Source organism: Moschus berezovskii, chromosome 2 (genome assembly GCF_049115385.1).
Source record: "Moschus berezovskii isolate FMDL1 chromosome 2, NW_MosBer_1.0, whole genome shotgun sequence".
Lineage (NCBI taxonomy): Eukaryota > Metazoa > Chordata > Mammalia > Artiodactyla > Moschidae > Moschus > Moschus berezovskii.
Genome location: NC_142461.1, coordinates 139,210,901 through 139,235,589, shown reverse-complemented (window position 1 = coordinate 139,235,589; position 24,689 = coordinate 139,210,901). Strand labels below are relative to the sequence as shown.

The following is a 24,689-nucleotide window of genomic DNA, read 5'->3' as shown; positions in this document are numbered from 1 at the left end:
GGTTCCCTTGCCCTTTTCTAAACCCAGCTTGTATATCTGGAAGTTCTTAGTTCACATACTGCTAAAGCCTAGCCTGAAGGAATCTGAGCAAAACTTTGCTAGCATGTGAAATGAGCACAACTGTATGGTAGTCTGAACAATCTTTGGCATTGCCTTTCTTTGGAACTGGAATGAAGACTGACCCTTTCCAGTCCTGTGGCCACTGCTGAGTTTTCTAGATGCACTGACACACTGAGTGCAGCCTTTCACAGCATCATCCTTTAGGGTTGAAACAGCTCAGCTGGGATTCCAGCAGCTCCACGAGCTTTGTTCGCAGTGATGCTTCCTCAGGCCCACTTGACTTCACATTCCAAGATGTCTGGCTCTAGGTGAGTGACCACAAACTATCGTGGTTATCTGGGTCATTTAAGACCTTTCTTGTATAGTTCTTCTGTGTATTCTTGCCACCTCTTCTTAATCTCTTCTGCTTCTGTTAAGTCTTTACCCTGTCTGTCCTTTATTGTGCCCATCCTTGCATGAAACAAGCTTACTTATATATAACTCAATAAATAACTTAGGAAACCGTCCAACAAGATGAAAACAAAAAAATTTTAAGTATCTGATGAGAATAAGTAAATAAAATGTTCAAGAACTCAGCATATCATACTCAGAGCCACAGCTCACTACAGCGACACAAAGTAAAGTCAAAACGGCCATGGGTGAAGTGCAGAGAAAACCAGGAGTGAGCTCCCAACGGTCCCTGAAGGGCTGTCACACGGGCACATTTAGTTCCCTGAGTGACAGGCCGTGGCCACGTGTGGTGTGCTGCCCACCAGCGAAGCTCATGAGAAACTCAGTGCCCAAGGACTTCGACTGGGGCAGGTCATGCAGGCACCTCTGCTTGACATGTACCCAAGTTCCAGATTCCACCCCCAGAAGGAAGCAGGTTTCAGCAGGGACCACACTCTTCAAACATTCTAAAAAGGCCTCTTTCAATTACGGCTAGTGGGTGAGCCTGAAATCCAGGTTCCCAGAAGCCAGCTGAAGGCCAATCTCACAAGCAGGTCTTTCTAAAAATAGCCATCAACGTGCGGGGCAAGGGGAGAATGGGATGAACTGGGAGATGAGTATTGACATATATATACTACTATGTGTAAAACAGATAGCTAGTGGGAAACTGCCTCATGGCACGGGGAGCTTAGCTCGGTGCTTTGTGATGACTAGATGAATAGGAAGGGGGTTGGGAGGGAAGGAGGCCCAAGAGGGAGGAGATATGTGGTCACCTGATACCAAAGAACTGACTAATTTGAAAAGACCCTGATGCTGGGAAAGATTGAAGGTGGGAGGAGAAAGGGACAACAAAGGTTGGATGGCATCAGAGACTCAATGGACATGAGTTTGGGTAAACTCCGGGAGTTGGTGATGGACAGGGAGGCCTGGCGTGCTGTACTCCATGGGGTCGCAAAGAGTCAGACATGACTGAGCAACTGAACTGAACTGACACATACATACATACGTACATACATATATACGTACATACATACATACATAGAGAGAGCTGATTTACTTCATCGTACAGGAGAAACTAATACACTGTAAAGCAGTTATACTGCAATTAAGAAAAAATAAGTAAAAACAGCCATATCAGCCCTGCTCTGCTAACTCTTTCTGCCACGAAACACAATATATTCACAGGTATTAACACCAAGGCCCAACACCATAGATGTCTTTTCAGAATAGTATGAATCCCTCCATACCCACCCCCACCACCTTACAGCTATGCATTCATCCCTGACCTCTCAGGTCACACACCTCCAAGTTACAGAATTGCCTCCACCTACCGTCCTCAGAGCAGCACACGCAGTGCAGGGAGCCAGTGGCAATGGCAATGACTTTCTTCCCCTGCAGCCCCTGGACTTGCCGAGGCCTTCTAACATGGTCGTCAGATCCATGGCCCAGCCTGTGATAATCGCCTTTGCCCCTGCACACAAGAACATGGGGCTCATGAGTGCAGTGCCATCTCGCTCACCATGCTGCCCCACCCCTCTGGTGCGAACACCTACAGGAAGACAGAAACTGAAGCCGGCCACAGGACTTACATTTCAGTCTACAGAAAGACAGTCAGTGTAACTTCAAATTAGCAATCATTGGTTTTGGTGGAATTAAATAAACAGAATCTTGCATACCAAGTGTAAACAGCACCAGATTTGGTAAGGGCGACAGAAAACTGGGATCCACATTCCACTTTAACCACTCCAAGGCCTGTAAGAGAATCAATCTAGAAGGGAAAAGGTTCAATTAGACTGATTGAATCAAGGATTTTGCTGATGGCCGCACCCATATACTGAACTAAATCTAATAAAGAACTCTGAAAACCCTTACTCCTATGCCAAATATTTATTACAACTTAAAATCCTGCTCCATGTAACCAAGTGTTCTCAAAAGGCTCTGAGAGCACACAGGCCACAGGCAGCCAGAGGCCCATGAGACCTGCTGTGTAAATGAACACACTGCTCGTCCCCAGACTTCACTCTCCCGACTCAGTTTCTCTTTACGGCAGCCCCACTCTCCAGCAAGCCCTGCACTTCACATCTGCCCTCCAGCCTTCCGAGACATAGAAGCCCACAGGGGAGGAGGAGCAGGTAACAGGGAGGAGTAGCCAAGACAAACAGGATTCTGGCCCTCTGATACTAGCATAAACACAATGGTGATCACGCCAGTATCAGAATTCACTCCCAGGCCTGCCTGCTCAAGGGTCCAGAACCTTCATAGCCAGCACCCAGAGGTCTTGCTGGGATTCATTTACCTAGCTATCATCTTTCTTCACCTATCAAACTATGCTGCTTATTACTTGTGACTGTTTCCAGACTCAAGTTCTCATACTTAATTATAAATTTAAATTAGTAATAGCTTAACTCTTTTAGTTTTTCCCTCACCCTACCCCCATCACAATGATATCAGTTAATATCCTCCAGTGCCCCCTCTCTCCAAGTACTTGACATTTCAATCCTGGTTAAGTCTAAAGCTTTCTCACCATAAAAAAGTCAACAATTTTTCCATAAATGTGGAAACCATAAGCAACCTGTCACGTGGTTAAAATTCCATATAACTATAAGGGAAAAGAGAAAGTGGTGATAAGGACAAGGAGGCAGCCTTGAGTCCCAGATTTTCCAGCAGCACCTGCCAAGGAGGCCCTGAGCAGCCACAGCCTCATGGCACAGAGGTGCAGGTGCCATCTCCTTCATCATGCCCTGCCTCTAGCCAGCACCTACCAGTGCCACACCACGTAATAACGAAGCTGGCGGTGTCCACACTGCCCAGCATGGAAGCATATCAGCTCCTGAAATGTGGACACTGTTAAGCGAGGGAGTCAACTAATTTTACTTACTAGTTCTGATTTAAGCTAACATTTAGTAGTCATGTATGGCCAGTGGCTATCGTACTGAGCAGCACAGCTCTGAGAAGAACAGCCTGGCAGTCCCCGCTCAGGTTCCTATTCTGACTGGCTTTGAGTGGCTTCCCACCCTCTCCCAGGCTGCCCATGCACCGTGCTGGCCTCTATTCCACATGGGCAGTCTCAGAACACCAGCAAGAGAGATGCCAAGCACAGACAGCTTCTAGCTTTCTTTCACAGCACCTACACTCCCAAGTCCACAGCAAATCACCTCCGCTGCAGGCTGCTAGACAGTCAGCAAGTGACCCAAGCACACCAATGAATGAAAAACCTCTGCCAACTACCTATTCACAAAGGCAAAATACAGTTGTGACCACAAATGTTAATAAAACTACCCAGAGCCACTCAGCTCAAGTGAAGCCTCTTCTCTCGGCTTCTCACAAGATGTCCATATAACAGCTTCTGACTAAGCCAGATGCAGCCTTTCAGCAAGTACTAGTACACTGCACAGCCACGGACCTCAGTAAACTGAAGAGTGTGAATGAGTTGGTGTTTTTCCCTCAAACAGGGCTACATACTAATTAAAACCACAGACTATGTGATTCCTCACTGATTACACTTTCCAAGAGAGCACAAAACAGTACTTAAAATATCTTTATACCTCTGGGTCTTTCACTCACTTTTCACCCAATAACCCATTATATTTTCTCCAAAGAAGTTAAAGATGAAGTTAATACGGTATAGGACAGGACATGAGCCCAGTAGGGCCCTGGGCTCGTGCACATGGATGGTGCCCATAAGCAACCTGAGCTCCAGAGACCTCTCACCCAAGGGCCCCAGAAACGTCAGGAAAAATACCTTCATGGGCACCTTGCAGCCATCACTGCCTCCTCTGCCCAGCTTGCCGTAGTCCCCATCCCCCCAGGACCAGACAGTGTCGTCATCCGTGAGGCAGAGGGTTTGGGCATCTCCGCTGCCACAGGCAACGTCGACCACGCGGTGGCCCTGCAACGCCTCCACCTGCAGAGAAAAGGGACTTAGGGGTTATCTGACCACAACAGGAAGGAGAATCTCCCCGAGAGAGGCTAAAGTGCTGAGATTTTTTTGTTTTAGGGATGGCTGTTTTAATTCTTCCCAAAAAAACAGGTAATCTTAATAATCCTAAAAGACAAGATAGAAGACACCCCTCACAGATTCAAACTACAGGCATCTTAGCTGTCAGATGCAGGTTTCAGTGTCCAGTGCTCAGTTCTGCCACCCTATGGCCTCACCCAAAAAAACTGGACCTTCTAGGAGACAAAGTCTCTAGGCAGATGCCAAAGCAATATTCACTAGTGTAGATAAAAGGGTATTTCAAACACTATCCTGTTTAAATGACCTATGGAAAATATAACAAGATGGTTTTTATTCCCACCAAAAATAAAACCGTTACCTCTGAAACTAAAACAAATCTGCAACAGGAAATACTTTTTATTTTTAAAAAAGGATAATGACAATGGCAAGCTGTCCCTCCAGAACTCCCAAGCAAAGCTTCTCCTCACCAGCTTCGGCTTTAACTGGTCCTCACTGTCACTGTGCCCCAGGCGGCCATACCGGCCTTTGCCCCAGGTGTAGAGGTCCCCAGCTGCAGTGACACAAGCGCTGTGGGCTCCACCGGCAGCAACATCAACCACCTCAGTTCCTCTCAGAGACTCAATGACACGAGGACGGTCACACGGACTGCAAAAAACATCACCAAATATAGCAGAAAGAGTTTAATTCCTGAATATTTTTAAATTATTTAATATTAGGCTTCTGGTTTGCTGTTCACTTATTCAATGCACACCTCTCAATCTACATCAAGTCAGTCACTAAAAAAAATCAATCTGGAGGAATCCTTCAGGCCTGAACTCTAAATTACATAATAGCCTACCTACCTTCTCTTAAACAAGCTGCCAAATGCCAGAGAAGAGATGCACAGTCTAAACCACGAGGGAGCACTTACCGGTTGCCAAAGGCTGGACGATAACCTGTTTTTGAAAGGCCAGTAAACTGAGAATGGGTTTTACACTTTTTAAGGGTTGTAAAACAAACAAAACAAGAAAGCAGCATAGACAACAAAGATAGCATGTGACTGACAAAATATTTATTAGTATTTGGCCTTTGAGAGAAACAGGTTATCCACCCTTGCTATAAATCAACTTTTCATTTATAGACTCAAATAGTCTAGAACGTGACAAGCACTGACAACAAACTTCTTTTTAACTTCTTTTTGAAAGCTCTTTTTAACGATTTCAGATTTAAGACTTTAATCAAATATATGATGGCAAATGTTTTCCCAGTCTGTAGCAGGTCCATCTTAACACTGTCTTTATAAAAATTGTGAATTTCTTCAAACAGAAGTTCACAATTTTTATGAAGTCCAATTTATCCTATTTTTCTTTACTGAACTGTGCTTTTGGAGTTCTAGCTATAAATCTTTGTCTGACTTAAGGTCACAAAAGTTTTCCCTCATGTTTTCTTCTAGAAGTTTTTAGTTTTAGGTATATGAGTTAATCTCGCATATGATGCAAGATAATTCAGGTTCAAAGATCAAGGTATTCCCTTAGGCAAGGCTGAAGATTTCAGGCTATGGTACGTGGAATTTAGGCTATAGTCCTTCTTTCTGGACGGATTACTGGACATGTTGCACAGTCCATGCTTTAAACCAGATCTGAAGAGAAGAACGGCTAGTTGGCCGAGGTAGAAGTAAGTGAAGGATTTGGTTTAATTTTGGATATTAATGGTACAAGATAAGAATTTAAGTTCCCTGTTTACCATATGGCTACTGAATTGTTCAAAACCACTCGCTGAAAAGACTATCTTTTCTCCAAAAACTTGTCTTTGCACTTCTGTAAATTATTCAATGCAAACTGTGAGGGACAACTCAAAGTTCATCCTCCCATACTTATTATGTCAGTATTTGCAGCGCGTTTCTGGACCCCCATGCTGCTCTGCTCCACTGACACATTTCTCTCTCTTCACAGCACCTTGCTGTCTTGATTACTGAATCTTTATAATGAGACTTGAAGTTAGCTAGTGTCAGCTCTCCAGCTTTGCTCATTTTCAAAGTTTATTTTTACTATTATACGCACTTTGCATTTCCACATGAATTTTATAATCAGCTTGTCAATTGCTGCAGAAATTTTGAGTTGGAAGGGGTTGAATCGATAGGTTAATTTGGGAAAAACAACAAATTAACAATATTGAGTCTTCCAATCCATGAACACAGTATACTCCTCCATAATTTTAGGTCTTTGACAATTTCTCAGTAACATTTTTATAGGTTTTTTTCTTGTCTGTAAGTTATCCACATCTTTGGGTCAAATTTACCCCTTACTGTTTCAGTTTGAGGGGAAGGGCACCATAGGCAGTGTTTAAAATTCCAATCTCTGATGCAAATGTGATGTGTATAAAGACACACGGCTAAGTTCTTCTGATACAGGGATGCTTCCTTTGTCCACAACTGACTTTTATTTACTGATCTTCTATCCTGCTAATCGCACCTCTTAATTCCAAAAGCTTTTCTGTAGACACGGTCAGATTTTCTACATAATCATATGATGTGTAAATGGACAGTTTTAATTCTGAATATTCACTGAAGGACTGATGCTGAAGCTGAATCTCCAATACTTTGGCCACCTGATGAAAATAAATGACTCATTAGAAAAGATCCTGATGCCGAGAAAGATGGAAGGCAGGAGGAAAAGGAGATGACAGAGGACAAGATGGCTGGGTGGCATCACCGACTCAATGGACATGAGTTCGAGCAAGCTCCAGATGGTAAAGGACAGGGGAGTCAGGTGTGCTGCAGTTCATGGGGTCACAAAGAGTTGGACTGAGCAACTGAACAACAACAAATTCTCTTTCCAATTTGAAAGTCTTTTATCTCTTTGCATTGTTGTATTGCACTTGCTAAACCTGCTAAACAATGCTGAATACAACTGCTGACATCAGCGGATGTCCCTGTCTTGTTCCTGGAGATAGGAAAAGTGCTAGGTCTGTCACTATCAGGTCCCATGTTAGTCCTAGGTTTAACAGAGATGTCCTTTACCAAGTTTAGGAAGTTTTCTTTCCTTCCTGTATTGCTGAAAGTATTATCATAAACAAAGGTTAATCTACCAAATGCTTTTCTGCCTTTCATCCATTGAGATAATCAAAATAATTTTTCTTTTTTATACTGATCAATTTTTTAATGTTAAAACAATTATTCAATTTCTGGCATAAACCTCATTTGGCCATACTGCTTTATCCTTTTACATAATGTTAATAATCCATTTTCTAAACTATTAAGAATTTTTACATTTATGTCGATGAAGGATATTGGTCTGTATTTTCCTAATAATATCTGAGCCTGATTTTGATGTAAGAATAGAACTGTCCCCACAAAATACTAAATTGGTGCGAATTCCCTTCTTCACTTTTCTGAAATAGTTTGTGCAGAACTGGTATGACCTGTTACTTACATGTGTGGTAGAAATCACTAGTTATCTATATGGTCCTGAAGACTTATTTGTGGAAAATTCAATTTTTTAAATAGCCACAGGGCCATTCAAGTCATCTTTCCTGAGTCAGCATTAAAGAATGTGTGTCCTTTGAGGAACATGTTCATTTCATCTAAAAAGTTAAATCCGTTTGCATTAAGTCATTCAACATACTTCATCTTTCAGTAACTACACATCTTTAATGATGAAAACTCCCTCATTCCTGATATTCCGACACACTCACAGTGTGTGTGTGTGTGTGTGTGTGTGTGTGTGTAGAGATAGATCAGTTTAAATGGAGGTTTTCATTGATTACACTTTCTCAGAGAACCAACTTATGTTTTCTTCCATTTTCTTCCATTTTTGTTTTCTATTTCATGGATTGCTGCTCTGATCTTTCTTTCTTATTTCCTTCCTTCTGCTCACTTTGTCTTTCTTATTCTAGTTTCTTAAAGTAGAAGCTGAGGTCATTGTTAGGGACCATTTTTCTTTTATAAAAAGGCATTTTATGCTATAAGTTACATTCTAAGTACTGCTTTTTCTGGATCCTACATATTTTTACATGCTGTTTTCATTTTCACTCAGTTCAAAATTATTTCTAATTTAGCTCTGATTCTTTCTTTGACCCATCAGTTATTTTAACATGTTTTACTTATTTTCCAAAAAAATGGGGGATTTCCTGTATGTTATTGATTTACTCAATTTCTAATTAATTCCATTGTGGTCAGAAAAAATCTTTTATATAACTTGAATCTTTTTGATTTATGAGATTTGTTTTCTGGCCCAAATTATGATCTATATTAGCAGTTGTTCCATGTGTACTTGAAAAGAATGTTTTGTTAAATAGTATTCTCTTGTGATCAAGTTGGTCAATAAAGTTGTTCAAGTCTCCTGACAGATTTCTATCCACCAACTCTAGCAGTTCAGTTCAGTTCAGTTCAGTTCAGTCGCTCAGTCGTGTCCGACTCTCCGCGACCCCATGAATCACAGCACGCCAGGCCTCCCTGTCCATCACCAACTCCCGGAGTACACTCAAACTCATGTCCACAGAGTCGGTGATGCCATCCAGCCATCTCATTCTCTGTCGTCCCCTTCTCCTCCTGCCCCCAACCTTTCCCAGCATCAGAGTCTTTTCCAGTGAGTCAACTCGTCGCATGAGGTGGCCAAAGTATTGCAGTTTCAGCTTTAGCATCAGTCCCTCCAATGAACATCCAGGATTGATCTCCTTTAGAATGGACTGGTTGGATCTCCTTGCAGTATAAGGGACTCTCAAGAGTCTTCTCCAACACCACAGTTCAAAAGCATCGATTCTTCGGCGATCAGCTTTCTTCACAGTCCAACTCTCACATCCATACATGACCACGGGAAAAACCATAGCCTTGACTAGACGGACCTTGGTCGGCAAAGTAATGTCTCTGCTTTTTAATATACTATCAAGGTTGGTCATAACTTTCCTTCCAAGGAGCAAGCGTCTTTTAATTTCATGGCTGCAATCAGCATCTGCAGTGATTTTGGAGCCCAAAAAAACAAAGTCTGACACTGTTTCCACTGTTTTTCCATCTATTTCCCATGAAGTGATGGGACCAGATGCCATGATCTTTGTTTTCTGAATGTTGAGCTTCAAGCCAACCTTTTCACTCTCCTCTTTCACTTTCATCAAGAGGCTTTTGAGTTCCTCTTCACTTTCTGCCATAAGGGTAGTGTCATCTGCATATCTGAGGTTATTGATATTTCTCCCTGCAATCTTGTTATTCAGTCACTAAGTCATGGCCAACTCTTTGCAACCCCATGGACTGCAGCACTCCAGGCTTTCCTGCCCTTCAACATCTCCCAGAGTTTGCTCAAACTCATGCCCGGTGAGTTGGTGATGCCATCCAACCATCTCATCCTCTGTCACCCCTCCTCCTCCTGCCCTTAAATCTTTTCCAGTATCAAAGTCTTTTCTAATGAGTCAGCTCTTCAAATCAGGTAGCCAAAGTGCGAGAGCTTTAGCTTCGGTTATTGAGGGAGGAATACTAAAATCTTCAACTGTAGATATGTTTCTCCTTGCAGCTCAGTAATTTTAATTTCGTGTATCTGAAAGATTATTAGCTGTGTAAACAAACATTCAGGAATATTATATCCTCTTGATGAACTGACCACATCATTACATAAAATGACCCTTTTTATCCCTGTTTCTATTCTCTAATGTGAACTTTAGTTTGTGTAACATTAATACAGGTATTTCAGCTTTCTTTTGCATATTTTCCCACCCTTTTACTTTTAATCTATTTATGTTTTTGAATAGATCTATGTGTTAAATACAAAGTTTGTTCAATGTAGTGTATTATTTGATCATGCTTTTATATCCACTCTGACAATTTTACTTTTAACTGTGTTGCTTAGATTATTTAACATTTGAAGTGATTGTTAATATATTTTGGGTTAGAGCTACCTCTTACTATTTTGCTTACCATCTGCCTCATCTGTTTACGCCATTTTTTCTCTTTTTCTGGTTTAAGTAAAATTTATGATTCATTTTAAATCCTTTGTTGGCTTATCAGATGAAGCTTTTCCTTGCATTACTTTTGTGGTTGCATTCAGTTCAGTTCAGTTCAGTCGCTCAGTCATGTCCGACTCTCTGCGACCGCATGAATCACAGCATGCCAGGCCTCCCTGTCCATCACCAACTCCCAGAGTTCACTCAAACTCATGTCCATAGAGTCAGTGATGCCATCCAGCCATCTCATTCTCTGTCGTCACCGTCTCCTCCCACTCCCCATCCCTCCTAGCATCAGTCTTTTCCAGTGAGTCAACTCGTCGCATGAAGTGGCCAAAGTATTGCAGTTTCAGCTTTAGCATCAGTCCTTCCAGTGAACACCCAGGACTGATCTCCTTTAGAATGGACTGGTTGGATCTCCCTGCAGTACAAGGGACTCTCAAGAGTCTTCTCCAGCACCACAGTTCAAAAGCATCAATTCTTCGGCGATCAGTTTTCTTCACAGTCCAACTCTCACATCCATACATGACCACGGGAAAAACCATAGCCTTGACTAGACGGACCTGTGTTGGCAAAGTAATGTCTCTGCTTTTTAATATATTATCAAGGTTGGTCATAACTTTCTTTCCAAAGAGTAAGCGTCTTTTAATTTCAGCATCTGCAGTGATTTTGGAGCCCAAAAAAATAAAGTCTGACACTGTTTCCACTGTTTTTCCATCTATTTCCCATGAAGTGATGGGACCAGATGCCATGATCTTTGTTTTCTGAATGTTGAGCTTCAAGCCAACCTTTTCACTCTCCTCTTTCACTTTCATCAAGAGGCTTTTGAGTTCCTCTTCACTTTCTGCCATAAGGGTGTATGGTTGCACTGGGGGATGGCAAAATGCATCTCTAATTACTACAGCATAGTCTGGGGCCATGGACTACATCAGGCATAGTATAAGAACTTTGCAACAGTACATGTCCACTTCCACTCCACCCCCAGCCTCTGTGCTACTGCAGTCATATATTTTACTCCTATATTTTAGACATCCTCAATTCATTTTTATCATACCCTGGAAATATTCAACTATCTCTTAAAGAGATATATATAATAAGGGAAAACATCACCATATTAATCCATGAGTAATTTCCTCATTCACTTTATAGACCTGTGATTCCATCTGGTGTAATTTTCCTCTGATTTGAAGTCATTTCTTTAAATTTTTAGCTGTACAGAACCAGAGGCATTGAATTATTTCAGCTTTTGTATGGCTGCATAAGTCTATTTCAACTTCATTCTTGAAAAACCAATTTCTCTTGAGTAAAAACACCTAGGTTGACAGTTATTTTTACTTTCAGTATCTCCACTGTATTCTAGCTTGCATTACTGCTCATCAGAAATTCACCATCACTCTTCATCTGTTATTCTGTATATAACTGGTATTCTTCCTTCTGGTTGCTTTCATGCGACGAGTTGACTCACTGGAAAAGACTCTGATGCTGGGAAGGATTGGGGGTGGGAGGAGAAGGGGACGACAGAGAATGAGATGGCTGGATGGCATCACCGACTCGATGGACATGAGTTTGAGTGAACTCCGGGAGTTGGTGATGGGCAGGGAGGCCTGGGGTGCTGTGATTCATGGGGTCGCAAAGAGTCGGACACAACTGAGCAACTGAACTGAACTGAATCAATGACCTTGAGCAAGTTGATTATGATGTGCTCTGGTGTAGTTTCCTTCATGTTTCTCTTGCTGAGGGGTCTCTGAGCTTCTTGTATCTGTGGGTTTATAATTTTCACCAAATTTGCAATTTTTTCAGCCATTACATCTTCAAAATCTCCATCCTCCTCACCTTTGGAGGTTGCCCACAGCTCACTGATACTACGGTCTTCTATGTATTCTTTTCTTCTGTTTTATTTGAATATCTTCTACTGTTATGTATTCAAGTGCACTGTCCTTTTCTTCTGTAATGTTTAATCTGCCATTAATCCCATGAACTGTATTTTAGGTCTTAGACACTGTTTCTTATGTATTTTGGATATTAACCCCTGATCAGTTACATGATTGCAAATATCTTCTCTCATTCCATAGGATGTCTTTTCACTATGCTGTTCCTTTTGCTGTGCAGTAGATTTTCAGTTTGATGAGTCCCATTTGTTTTTGTTGCTTTTGCTTTTAGTGTCATATCCGAAAAATCAATGCCAAGACTAATGTCAAAGAGCTTTTTCCCTATGTTTTCTTCTAGGAGTTTCATTGTTTCAGGTCTTATAGTCAGGTTTTTAACTCATTTTGAGCAAATTTTTGTGAGTGGTTTAAGACAGGGGTCCAATTTCATTCTTTTGCATTTGAACATGTAATTTTCCCAACACGACTGAAGAGACACGTGCCTGATAATTTCTGACCAAATGAACAACACTGTAAATACTATATGCTGTTTGTATCCATAAAATATTCTTGAGCTTTGACCTCTACAGCATAGTTAAGATACTTGTAAACAGTTTAGTCCTTTCAAGTGTAGCTTTTTTTAGCTTTGTTACTGGGATCAGAACAATAGTTCAGTTACTGCTGCTGCTAAGTCACTTCAGTCGTGTTCAACTCTGTGTGACCACATAGACGGAAGCCCACCAGGCTCCCCTGTCCTTGGGATCTCCAGGCAAGAACACTGGAGTGGGTTGCCATTTCCTTCTCCAATGTGTCAAAGTGAAAAGTGAAAGTGAAATCGCTCAGTCTTGTCCGACCCTTAGTGACCCCACGGACTGCAGCCTACCAGGCTCCTCCCTCCATGGGATTTTCCAGGCAAGAGTACTGGAGTGGCTTGCCATTGCCTTCTCCAACAGTTCAGTTAGTCTACGGTTAAATTTCTTCGGCAATTCTGTGCCCCACCATTCTTAGTCCTCTACTTAGTGCCCTATGAATTATGAGGTTTGGGAGTAGGCACTATCTACTGAGCTCTGTGAGCTCTGAAAATGCCCCCACTAATCTTTTCAGGTGATCTATTCCTTGGCCTCTCAGAGAGTCTCCCCACAAGTAAGGGTCAGCGCTCACCTCTGGAGATCACTGAACACACTTTATCACCTGTTACTCAACGCCTTGAGGGCTGCTGTTTCATGGGTCTTGTCTGGTGCTTTAGTTATTTCAGATGCAAAGGTCCTGTGACTCCAATGTGGCCTTTAGTTCCCATTACTTCTTAAAAATTACTGAGTTTGGTTGTTTTGTGTAAAAAATTGTGTCATCTGTGTGTTCCTTTCCCCTCACTGCCGTTTGCTGTGTATTTATAGGTTTAGCATCTGCATGTTAACAAAATGCCAGCTATTAGTGGAGAACTAGGACCAGGGTAAGCAGCCTCAGGGGAAAGGACAAGATGAAGCTCACCATACTTGGAAATCAGAAATCAAAACTCAGATTTCATGTCCCCCAACAGAGAGGTCATGTAGGTGAGCCTAAATAATGTCACATGAATTATTTCTGCTAAATAAGTCATTAAGTTTGAGTAGATTATTGCAGATGTTGTACTGAAAAACAAACTTCCAATATACTATACAAGCATTAACACAAACAAAATCAAGAAAAGGAAAACATAACATTGAAAATGATGTTTTCACAAAATACCTTCTGTTGCCATGCCCCAACTTCCCATCTTCTGCTTCACCCCAAGAGTAAACTTCTCCTTCTGAAGAGAGGGCAAGACAGTGTTTTCCTCCTGAGTTCACAGCTACTTTCTTAATGAACACATGCTGAATGGATTCAAGTAATGTGGGGGTGGACACCGATTCTGTCCCTCCAACTCCTAGTCTGCCGCCCGCACCATACCCAGTGGCATATAGCTACAAGATAAAATAATACAGACATCATATTTTTATCTAAGGATCCCATATTTCAATAATCAATAAATCAAATCAATGCTCTAGGTATTTTTACCACAGAAAAATGAAATTTAAAATTAAGACTTTATTTTTGCTTTATCAGAACTCTAAAAGTTAAAGAAAAAATTACAATTAATAGAAACCCCAAATTCAGAAAATGTATTTTGAAAACACGTCTTTTCCCTGGAAGTGCTTCTATTTTTGTCTAGAACAGCAACTACAATTAATAACGAGAAAACCAAAAATATTTAATCACCTACTATATTCAACCCCAGAGAAGGAATGGCAGCCCACTCCAGGAGTCTTGCCTGGAGAACCCCACGGACAGAGAGCCTGGCAGGCCATGATCCACAGGGTCGCAGAGAGTCGGACATGACTGAAGCGACTAAGCACACATGCACGCACTATATGCAAATCCCAAATAACACCTACAGAAATATCCATAGGAAAAGTATATATATATATATATATACTTTTATATATATATTTCAGCAAAGCAGTATATAAATCACACAGTAGAATATACTATTTTTCTTTCATTCTAGGTTGGTAATTCATTTAGGATATAAAACATCTTTATAATAAAAAAAAAATTAAGACTGCCATTTCCAAATGCATGTCAAACACCCCTCCTGTAACAATTTAAAGGTTGTTTCACATTGTTTCAACTGGTCTGCTGCTGCTGACACAACAGGAAGGAAACTTGAAGGCCCCAAACAAGCAGTAAAACCAAGAATTCAGACAGATAAAGGAGTCCAAAAACAGCTTCCCCTGGGAATGTTTTGAGGATCTCAAGTGCACAGGGTGTCGGGGGTTAGGAGTCAAGCCCAAAGGGAGACTTTGTAAAAAGAGGCTGAGAAGGGCTTCCTCTCACTCAGACTGAATGAGAACTAAGAAGAAAACAAAGAAAGCTGTCTTTCTCAACCTTCAGTTCAGTTCAGTTCAGTCGCTCAGTCGTGTCCAACTCTTTGCGACCCCATGAATCACAGCACGCCAGGCCTCCCTGTCCATCACCAACTCCCGGAGTTCACTCAAACTCATGTCCATCAAGTCGGTGATGCCATCCAGCCATCTCATTCTCTGTCGTCCCCGTCTCCTCCCGCCCCCAATCCCTCCCAGCATCAGAGTCTTCTCCAGTCAGTCAACTCGTTGCATGAGGTGGCCAAAGTATTGGAGTTTCAGCTTTAGCATCAGTCCTTCCAATGAACACCCAGGATTGATCTCCTTTAGAATGGACTGGTTGGATCTCCTTGCAGTCCAAGGGACTCTCAAAAGTCTTCTCCAGCACCACAGTTCAAAATTCTCAACCTTAGGACCGAATGAAAGGGTAATTCTCTCCTGAGAATTCATTACCACAAAAGCTGGTCACTGAGTTGGTTTTCAGTCGGAATTAATGCTACCTATGGTCTTAATTCTGTAGGTAGAGAATTTAATTTACAATGGCTTAGACTTGTAGTACCCCAGGGTCATAAATTCTCTTTTGATGAGTGACTTCAGACCAGACCTCCAACACTACAAACTTCTTAACCAGCAGAGGCAGGAGAGAACACTATATGAAAAAGCAAACAAATGTGCTGGTTTCTTTTCATTTAGATACTGCCTGATCCCTCAGTCTCTGCCTGGAACCTTTCATGGAGCTATTTCCAGGCAGTTTTCTATGCTTCAAAAAGCTGTCCCATCCTTTCAGAGTCCTACTTCTTGCAGATATTTAACTAAGATGTTAATAGATTCTAGGATATCATTTTTTAAAATGTGTCCATTAATTGCATAACAAATCTAAATAAAACAAAAACAAAAAAAACTAGGCCTCATCTCAAATAATTTCTACATAAAATTTTCCAAGGAAAATAGTCAGCTCATAGTTTTAAAAATTCCCCTTATCTAAGAGTTAAAAGAAAGAAAGTCCAATATTATGTTTAAAGAAATAAAAGCTTGGAAGTATCCCCAAGGAATGAGAGACTGAGATAACACATAGCAGAATTTCCAGAAATTAAAAAAATAGAGTTGAAATTAAAAGCCCTGATGCATAAAAAAGATTATAAGTAGGTGAGGAAATATCAGAAAACTAACACAAGGCTCTGAGGAAATTATCCAGCATATGTCAAAGAAACACAGAAAGAAAAGAAGAAAGAATTGGGGACAGACCTCCTCACTTGAACATCAATCAGAACTAGGAGTTTTAAGTACAGATCACAGAGAAAATATGGGAAAGGCAATATTTGAAAAAATAATGTCTGAGAATTTACCAGAGTGTTAAAAGACCAGTTCTGAGAACCAGGAAGCCCACCCCTCATCCCTCACCACCTGGTAAGAAAACAATAAAAAGGACAGGAAAAATAAAAAGAAATTGACATCTAAACATATCATAGTGAAAGTATAAGTCACTAAACAAAGATTTTAGAAGCAGCTGTTATACAACGAAAGGATTTAACTTTCATTTGGGTAAAAATTAATCTGACTGCTGACATTCCACGTCATGATCAATGACACTCATGATCAATGACGGCCAAAAATCAGAAGAATAAAACTTTTAATAGACTGACAAAAAATAATGGTCAACTGAAAATTTTATACGCTAGGACACAGCTTGGATTACTACCCACAGGCCAAATCAGGCCCACCACCTGTTTTTTATTAAAAAAAGAAAAGTTTTATTAGAACACAGGCACACTCACTCATTTCATATTCACCACAAGCTGCTTTCATAATTGCAACAGAGATCAGACTGTATGATTCCCACAGCCAAAAAATACTATGGCACCTTCACAGAAAAAGTTTGCAACCCTGACCTAGAAAAAGGACAAAATTAAGATATTTTAAAACAAACAACAAAACAATCAGGAGATTAACCAACAACAGACCCTCACTAAAAGAAACTGAAAATACATGTTTAAAGTATCAGTAGAAGGACTGACCACCTGACCTGCCTCTTGAGAAATCTGTATGCAGGTCAGGAGAAAACAGTGAGAACAACAGACTGGTTCCAAATAGGGAAAGGCTGTATATTGTCACTCTGCTTATTTAACTTATATGCAGAGCACATCATGAGAAACACTGGCCTGGAATAAAGACTGCCAGAAGAAATATCAGTAAGCTCAGATATGCAGATGACACCACTCTTATTGTGAAGAAGATATGCAGATGACACCACCCTTATTATAAAGCGAAGAAGAACTAAAGAGCCTCTTGAAAGTGAAAGAGAAGAGTGGAAAAGTTGGCTTAAAGCTCAACATTAAGAAAACTAAGATCATGGCATCTGGTCCCATCACTTCATGGCAAATAGATGGGAAAACAGTGGAAACAGTGACAGACTTTATTTTGGGGGGGCTCCAAAATCAGTGTAGATGGTGATGCAGCCATGAAATTAAAAGATGCTTGCTCCTTGGAAGAAAAGTTATGACCAACCTAGACAGCATATTAAAAAGCAGAGACATTACTTTGTCAGCAAAGGTCTGTCTAGTCAAAGCTATGGTTTTTCCAGTAGTCATGTATGGATGTGAGAGTTGGACTATAAAGAAAGCTGAGCACCAAAAAACTGACGCTTTTGAATTGTGGTGTTGGAGAAGACTCTTGAGAGTCCCTTGGACAGCAGGGAGATCCAACCAGTCCATCCTAAAGGAAGTCAGTCCTGAATATTCATTGGAAGGACTGATGCTGAAGCTGGAGCTCCAATACTGTGGCCACCTAATGTAAAGAACTGACTCATCTGAAAAGACCCTGATGCTGGGAAAGATTGAAGGCAGTTAGAGAAGGGGATGACAGAGGATGAGGTGGTTGGATGGCATCACCGACTCAATGGACATGAATTTGAGTAAACACTGGAAGTTGGTGATGGACAGGGAGACGTGGCATGCTGCAGTCCATGGGGTCGCAAAGAGTCGGACACAACTGAGCGACTGAACTGAACTGAGAAGGAAAATTATCCCAGATAATCCAAGACATAAGAAATAACTGGTGAGAAAAGATGTGTATAACATTTGGGTAAATCCAGAAAATATATGGTCTATATAAAAAAGCAATAATAATAATGCTTATCATTAGGAACACAGGTTAGGGCCAAAACACAGAATAACAAAGAATCAGCCTTTCTTACTTGGGAGGAGTATAGCAATACTGATTAACTTTAGATTTTAATTATGTTACAACAACCAGAAAACAACTAAAAGACAAAATTCTCCAGAAAACGTAAAAAGAGAGCTACACTGCAACCCTTGATACTTCTGGGTAGCATGACCTTGATACGTCTGGCGGGTAGACTCTGATTTGCTTCCCAGAGTTCCTGCTTGCAGGATTCCCGCTCCTATGTAATTCCTCCTTAGATGTGGGCTGGGTCCAGTGACACTCTCTTAATGGACAGAATATAGCAACAGGGATGACATGTCACTTCTGAGTTAGCTTGCACAAGACTGTGACTTCTGTCGTGCTCTCAGGCTCTCCTGCTTTGACAAAGCCAGTTGACATGTTGTGAGACGGCAAAGAGCTGAGGGCAACCTCAGTCAATAGGTCATGGCAAGCTGAATCTTCCTTAGGCCAGTCCTGTAGCAACTGCAGCCTGATGAGAGATTCTAGGTTGGAGGACCAAGCTAAGCCACCCAGACAGACTGTGAAATAATAAATGTGTATTGCTTATTAAACTGTTGTAATTTAAACAGATAATATAGTATCATAACCTGACGTGGAATGGGTAAGACAAATATATTATGATGATCATACTCATGACCCTGGGTCTCCCAAAAATTCCAAACACAAACGTGTGTGTGTGTATACACATCTGTGTGTATATATATAAATATTTATAAATATATAAATAAAACAGAACCTAACCAAGTAAGGTTGTGTGTGTGTGTGTATACACACGTGTGTGTATATATATATAAATATTTATAAATATATAAATAAAACAGAACCTAACCAAGTAAGGTTTCTTCAATTAATGCAAGACCGTTTGATACAGGAAAAGCAATCAATCTAATTCACTATATTAATCTTTGGACCCCTGATGCAAAGAGCTGACTCACTGGAAAAGACACTGATGCTGGGAAAGATTGAGGGCAGGGGAAGGGGGCAACAGAGGATGAGACAGTTGGACAGCATCACCAACTCAGTGGACATGACTCAGTTTTGAACAAACCCCAGGAAATAGTGAAGGACAGGAATGCTCCAGTCCATGGAGTTGCAAAGAGTTGGCCATGACTTGGTGACTAAACAACAACACGAGGAGAAAAACACCTGTATGATAGTGTTTTAAATGTAGAAAGATGTTTGACAAAAGTCAATATCCATTCATAACTAGAAAAAGATGTGAACTCCCTTAATTTGATAAAGGGCATCTATCAAAACCTCACAGCAAGTGTGTGAAGGATCCCATCACAGTGTTTCCTTTGCAGCCTAAATTAAGACAAAAAGAAGGTCCACTACCACCACCCCTGTTCAGTATTATACTGCAATTCCCACCCAGCCCAATTAGCTCCATTTCTCTGTAAAAGACAGGTGAACTGGAAAGGAATGAACAAAATTTATCTCAGAACATGAATTTATAAAGATGATGATACAAAACAGTCTGAGATACTAAGAAAGAAAGAATATAATAAGGTCACTAGACATATGGGCTTCCCTTGTGGCTCAGCTGGTAAAGAATCTACCTGCAATGCAGGAGACCTGGGTTTGATCCCTGGGTTGGGAAGATCTCCTGGAGAAGGGAACGGCTACTCACTCCAGTATTCTGGCCATGGAGAATTCCATGGACTGTATGGGATCACAAAGAGTTGGACACGACTGGGCGACTTTCACTAGACATACAATCAATACATAAATATCAACTATTTCCATGTATCAGTAGCAATTTTTTAAAAGAGAGCACTATGGGAGAACTTCCACAACGGTGATAGAATAAGATGGGGAAATCACCTTCCTCTCCACAAATACATCAAAAATACATCTACATGTGGAGCAACTCCTAAAGAACAGCTTCCGAATGTTGGCAGAAGACCCAGACTTTCAAACAGACAAGCCGATCTCCTTAGAATGAGGTAGGTCACAAGATAAAGGTTAAAAAAAAGAGACAAAGGATTTCAGGACGGGGACCTGAGCCCTGGGGAGAGAGCTGTAAAGGAGGAAAAGCTTCCACATACTTGGAAACCTCTCATGGAAGGGGAGGGGGGAGCTTCAGAACCTCAGAGGGGAGCACAATGGTGGGGGCTCGGAAGGCAAATGGAGAGAATTCACCACAGAGGCAGCTGTCGAACAGCCCTTCCCAGGGGAAAAGCTGCTCACACTGCTGGCCTGGAACAAATGGGGGCTGAGTGCTGAGGCTCAAGCTTTGAATCTCAGGGAGAGGTCCTGATTTGACCAACTGTGAGAATACTCTGAGGAGGTTAGTAGGACACAGCTGAGGGAGTCCAGGGAAAAAACTGAGCATCCCAGAGAGACAAAATATCGTTGTCACTGGAACACTCCAACTCTTAACTCCAAGCATTTCCAGACAGCGGTGTGTGCCCAGGTGGTGGTTGCCAAAACCAGCAAAACTGGTAGCAGAGCCAAGGCAGAATGCAACACGACTGACTAGACATGGCCAAACCCAGGGCAAGTGCCTGAGGCAGCAGACAAAAAGCCGCCAATGAAGTCCTGACCCCAGAGGTGGCAGCTGCCAACAGCTGTGAGCAGGCACAGGTTACTGCCCAACCCATGCTGGGAGTCTAAGCAGCTTGGTCCTAGGGACCCACAAATTGAGGTATATTCCTCTGGGAGAGCACATGACCCGCCTCAGACTGTGACAACGTCTGGCAAGTCTAACGCTGCAGGCACTGCCCAGTACATCCTAATTGTGGCTGCCACATTCCACCCTCTCCACAGCCCAAGTGAACAAATGAGCCCTAATAAGCCTTGGCCTTCTCCACCTCTTTCCCTGGCTAAGGAACAAACACTGGAGGAGAGCCTACAAGCAGAGCTAATCAATCAAATTTACTAGAGTTGATCAACGAATATAATAAAGTCATAGGATATATAAATAAAATTAATACACAGAAATTCCTTGCATTCCTATACACTAATAGTGAAAAATCAGAAAGAGACATTAAGGAAACAATCCCATTCACCACTTCAACAAAAAGAACAAAATACCTAGGAATAAACTGACTTAAAAAGACAAAAAGACTTGAATGAAGAAAACTATAGGACACTGATGAAAGACATTAAAGACAACACAAAAAGATGGAGAGATATACCATGTTCTTGGATTTGAAGAATCAATATTGTGAAAGTGACTATACTACTCAAAGCAGATTCAATGCAATCCCCATCAAACTACCAATGGTATCTGTCATAGAACTGGAACAAAAAATTTCACAATTTGTATGGAAGCACGAAAGACCCCAAATAGACAAAGGAACCTTGAGAAAGAAAAAAAGAGCTATAAGAATCAACCTTCCTGACTTTTGAATATACTACAAAGCTACAGTCATCAAGACCGTATGGCTGGCACAAAAAACAAAAATATAGACCAATGGAATAAGAAAACACAGAGATAAACCCACGCATCTATGGGCACCTTATCTTTGACAAATGACACAAGAACATACAATGGAGAAAAGACAGCCTTTTCAATGAGTGGTGCTGGGAAAACTGGGCAGCTACACGTAAAAGAACTAAACTAGAACACCTCCTAAGACACACACAAAAATAAACTCAAAATGGATTAAAGACCAGAAACCATAAAGCTCCCAGAGGAAAACATAGGCAGCACGTTCCTTGACATAAATCACAGTAAGATCCTCTATGACCCACCTCCTAGAATAAGGGAAATAAAAACAAAATAAACAAGTAGGACCTAATTAAACTTGTAAGTTTTTGTACATCAAAGGAAACTATAAACAAGGATAAAATAATTGCAATTGTTTTCTCCCAACTCTCAGAACGGAAGAAAATAGCAGAAATCCAAAACATTCAAGTAGCTCATGCAGCTCAATATCAGAAAAACAAACAATCCAATCAAAAAATTGGTGGAATAGCTAAACAGACACTTCTCCAAAGACATACAGAAGGCCAACAAACACATGAAAAGATGCTCAACGTTGTTCATTATTAGAGAAATGCAAATCAAAACTACAATGAGTTATCACCTCATACCAGTCAGAATGGCGATCAGCAAAACATTTACAAACAATAAATGCTGGAGAGGGTGTGAAGAAAAGGGAACCCTCTTGCACTGTTGGTGGGAATGTAAATTGATACAGCCACTATACAAGACAGTATGGAGATTCCTTAAAAAGTTAGTTTTATTCCAACTACCATATAACCCAGCAATCCCACTACTAGACATATACCCTGAGGAAACCATAACTGCAGAAGACACTGCAGCTCTACCTATAGTAGCTAGGACATGGAAGCGACCTAGATGTCCACTGACAGGCGAGCGGATGAAGAAGCTGTGGCGCACACACAGTGGGGTGTTACTCAGCCACAGAAAGGGACTCATTTGAGTCAGCTCTAATGAGGGGGATGAACTCAGTATTATACAGAGTGAAGTGAGTCAGAGAGAAACAGATACTGTATATAAACACATATACATAGAATCTGGAAAGACAGCACCGATGAACCTATATGCAAACACAGAGAACAGACTTGTGGGCCCAGTGGGGGAGGACAGGGAGGGAGGGATTGAATCAGCGACTCTGCAGCAGAGGCAGCAGCACACGGAGCACAGACAGCCAGCGCAAACGCGTGACACGGGGAGCGCAGACCCGGTGCGCTGCGAGAAGCGAGAGCAGCGGGATGAGGTGGGAGGCGGGAGGGAGCTCCCAGAAGGAGGGGACGGATGTATGCCTACGGATGGTCATGTTGATGGACAGCAGAAACTAACACAATAATATAAAGCCATTACCCTCCAATTAAAAAATGTTTTAAAAGACAGCATCATGACAGCAGACAAAAAAGTAATACATACATCAAATGAACTGATACGCAAATAACTGTAATACACTTTTGTATGTATGCTGCATTTCAAAGTAAAAAATTCTAAAGTCATAGAATACATTAAAGATTATACAGAAATACCATAGAATTTATGGCACACGCTTTCAGTGTACCATGAATACTATTAATCCTGAGATAGCGTTTCAGTACAGGATCCTTACACACTATGAGCCAAAGTGCCCTCTAGCCACAGATGTCTCTCAGCTTCGGTGTCAGTGTGACACAGAAAATACACCTTCTTACCTTCCCATCAGCTGTCACTGCAAAGAGCGTCTGCTCTCCTCCAATTAGTTGCACAGGCCTGAGAGCTGCAAGGGCTTCACATGGCGTAGGGACCTTAACTTTTGCACCTTCAATGCCCCCAAGCTGACCCCTATGATTATGACCCCATCCATAAATTGTTCCACTGCCACCAGCAGAAAGAGTCCAGTCATCTGGTCGCCTGTAACAAACATTAAAAAACAATTGACACGGGAAAGAACTCCATGTTAAGCACCATTTTCCCACAGACAATATTAATTCTTGTTTTGGCTATAGTCAACCTGTTCATCCACTGCACAAGCTGTTCATCTTGCTCTCTTCTAAAAATGCTGTGACTCTCATGGAGAACATCCATGTTTTCGCCGTCTGCCATTAATTCACGAATTTTCTTAGCCACCTGGACAATATTATTATGAGATTATAAATCAAGCACTCATCTCTCAGGAATAAAATAAATAATACTAAGGCAAGAAGACAGGAGAGGAGGTCTTCCCAACCAAGAAAACGAGGGAATGCCAACATCAACATTGTGATTTTAGGGTTAATAATGAAAACCAAGATTATATTACATTGAAGACACTTTAAAATGTCTAGGCGGTATCATTATATCTTTATTAAAACCAAACTTAAACTGAAATTCAGTGTTATTCATTTTCAACTATGTGCTTCTTTTTTTACGATATTCCTTGGCAAGATAGATGTCACTATCTCATAACACTGGCATCTTTTTACACTATAAAAGAAGACACTCTGCATCCCCAAAGAGGTTCCAAAATAAGGTACAATACCTCATCAAGAAACAGACGGGGCAGTGGCGTCCTCTTGTCCAGGGCCACAGCGACGCGGGAGGCCATACAGTACCTCCGGAACCAAGCCCACTTGTGTGTTTCAGCACAGCAAGGGAGCGTGTCTAACTCCAGGTCACAGGCAAGAGCCACTAGTACCTGCAGCGAAAATAACAGCACAGGGGCACTCGGAGGCACAGCGCGCATCCTACTCCAGCAGCACTGCACGCCAGAGACAGCCCCCAAGCAGGCTCTTTGTGGGCCTTCCTTCAGAAGTCCTCACTCCAGATGACTGCCACATGCCCAGCAAGGGGCGTGGCATTACCGATGATGTGGATTATTCCTACCCAGTGGCTAGTGATGCAGCTGACAACAGGAACCCAGATCAGACCTCTGCTACAACATTGCCATCGAAGTAAAGCATCTAAAAGCACACCGCTATTAGAGCACAAGGCCTCAGATCACAGAGGCGCTC

General features: G+C 41.6%; 1 protein-coding gene across 5 annotated transcripts in view; it reads right to left on the bottom strand.

Moving 5' to 3' along the window:
• HERC2 (HECT and RLD domain containing E3 ubiquitin protein ligase 2) overlaps nucleotides 1–24,689 on the bottom strand; it is a 248,598-nt gene that overhangs the window by 16,627 nt on the left and 207,282 nt on the right. For all 5 annotated transcript variants that reach the window (XM_055398094.2, XM_055398095.2, XM_055398096.2 and 2 more), the window contains 8 exons: nucleotides 24,218–24,373; nucleotides 23,711–23,826; nucleotides 23,412–23,610; nucleotides 13,945–14,159; nucleotides 4,915–5,092; nucleotides 4,232–4,393; nucleotides 2,166–2,257; nucleotides 1,821–1,960 (listed from right to left, as the gene is read on the bottom strand). In XM_055398094.2, coding sequence (XP_055254069.1) covers nucleotides 1,821–1,960; nucleotides 2,166–2,257; nucleotides 4,232–4,393; nucleotides 4,915–5,092; nucleotides 13,945–14,159; nucleotides 23,412–23,610; nucleotides 23,711–23,826; nucleotides 24,218–24,373 — 1,258 coding nt within the window. The remainder of the gene's footprint in view (nucleotides 1–1,820; nucleotides 1,961–2,165; nucleotides 2,258–4,231; nucleotides 4,394–4,914; nucleotides 5,093–13,944; nucleotides 14,160–23,411; nucleotides 23,611–23,710; nucleotides 23,827–24,217; nucleotides 24,374–24,689) is intronic.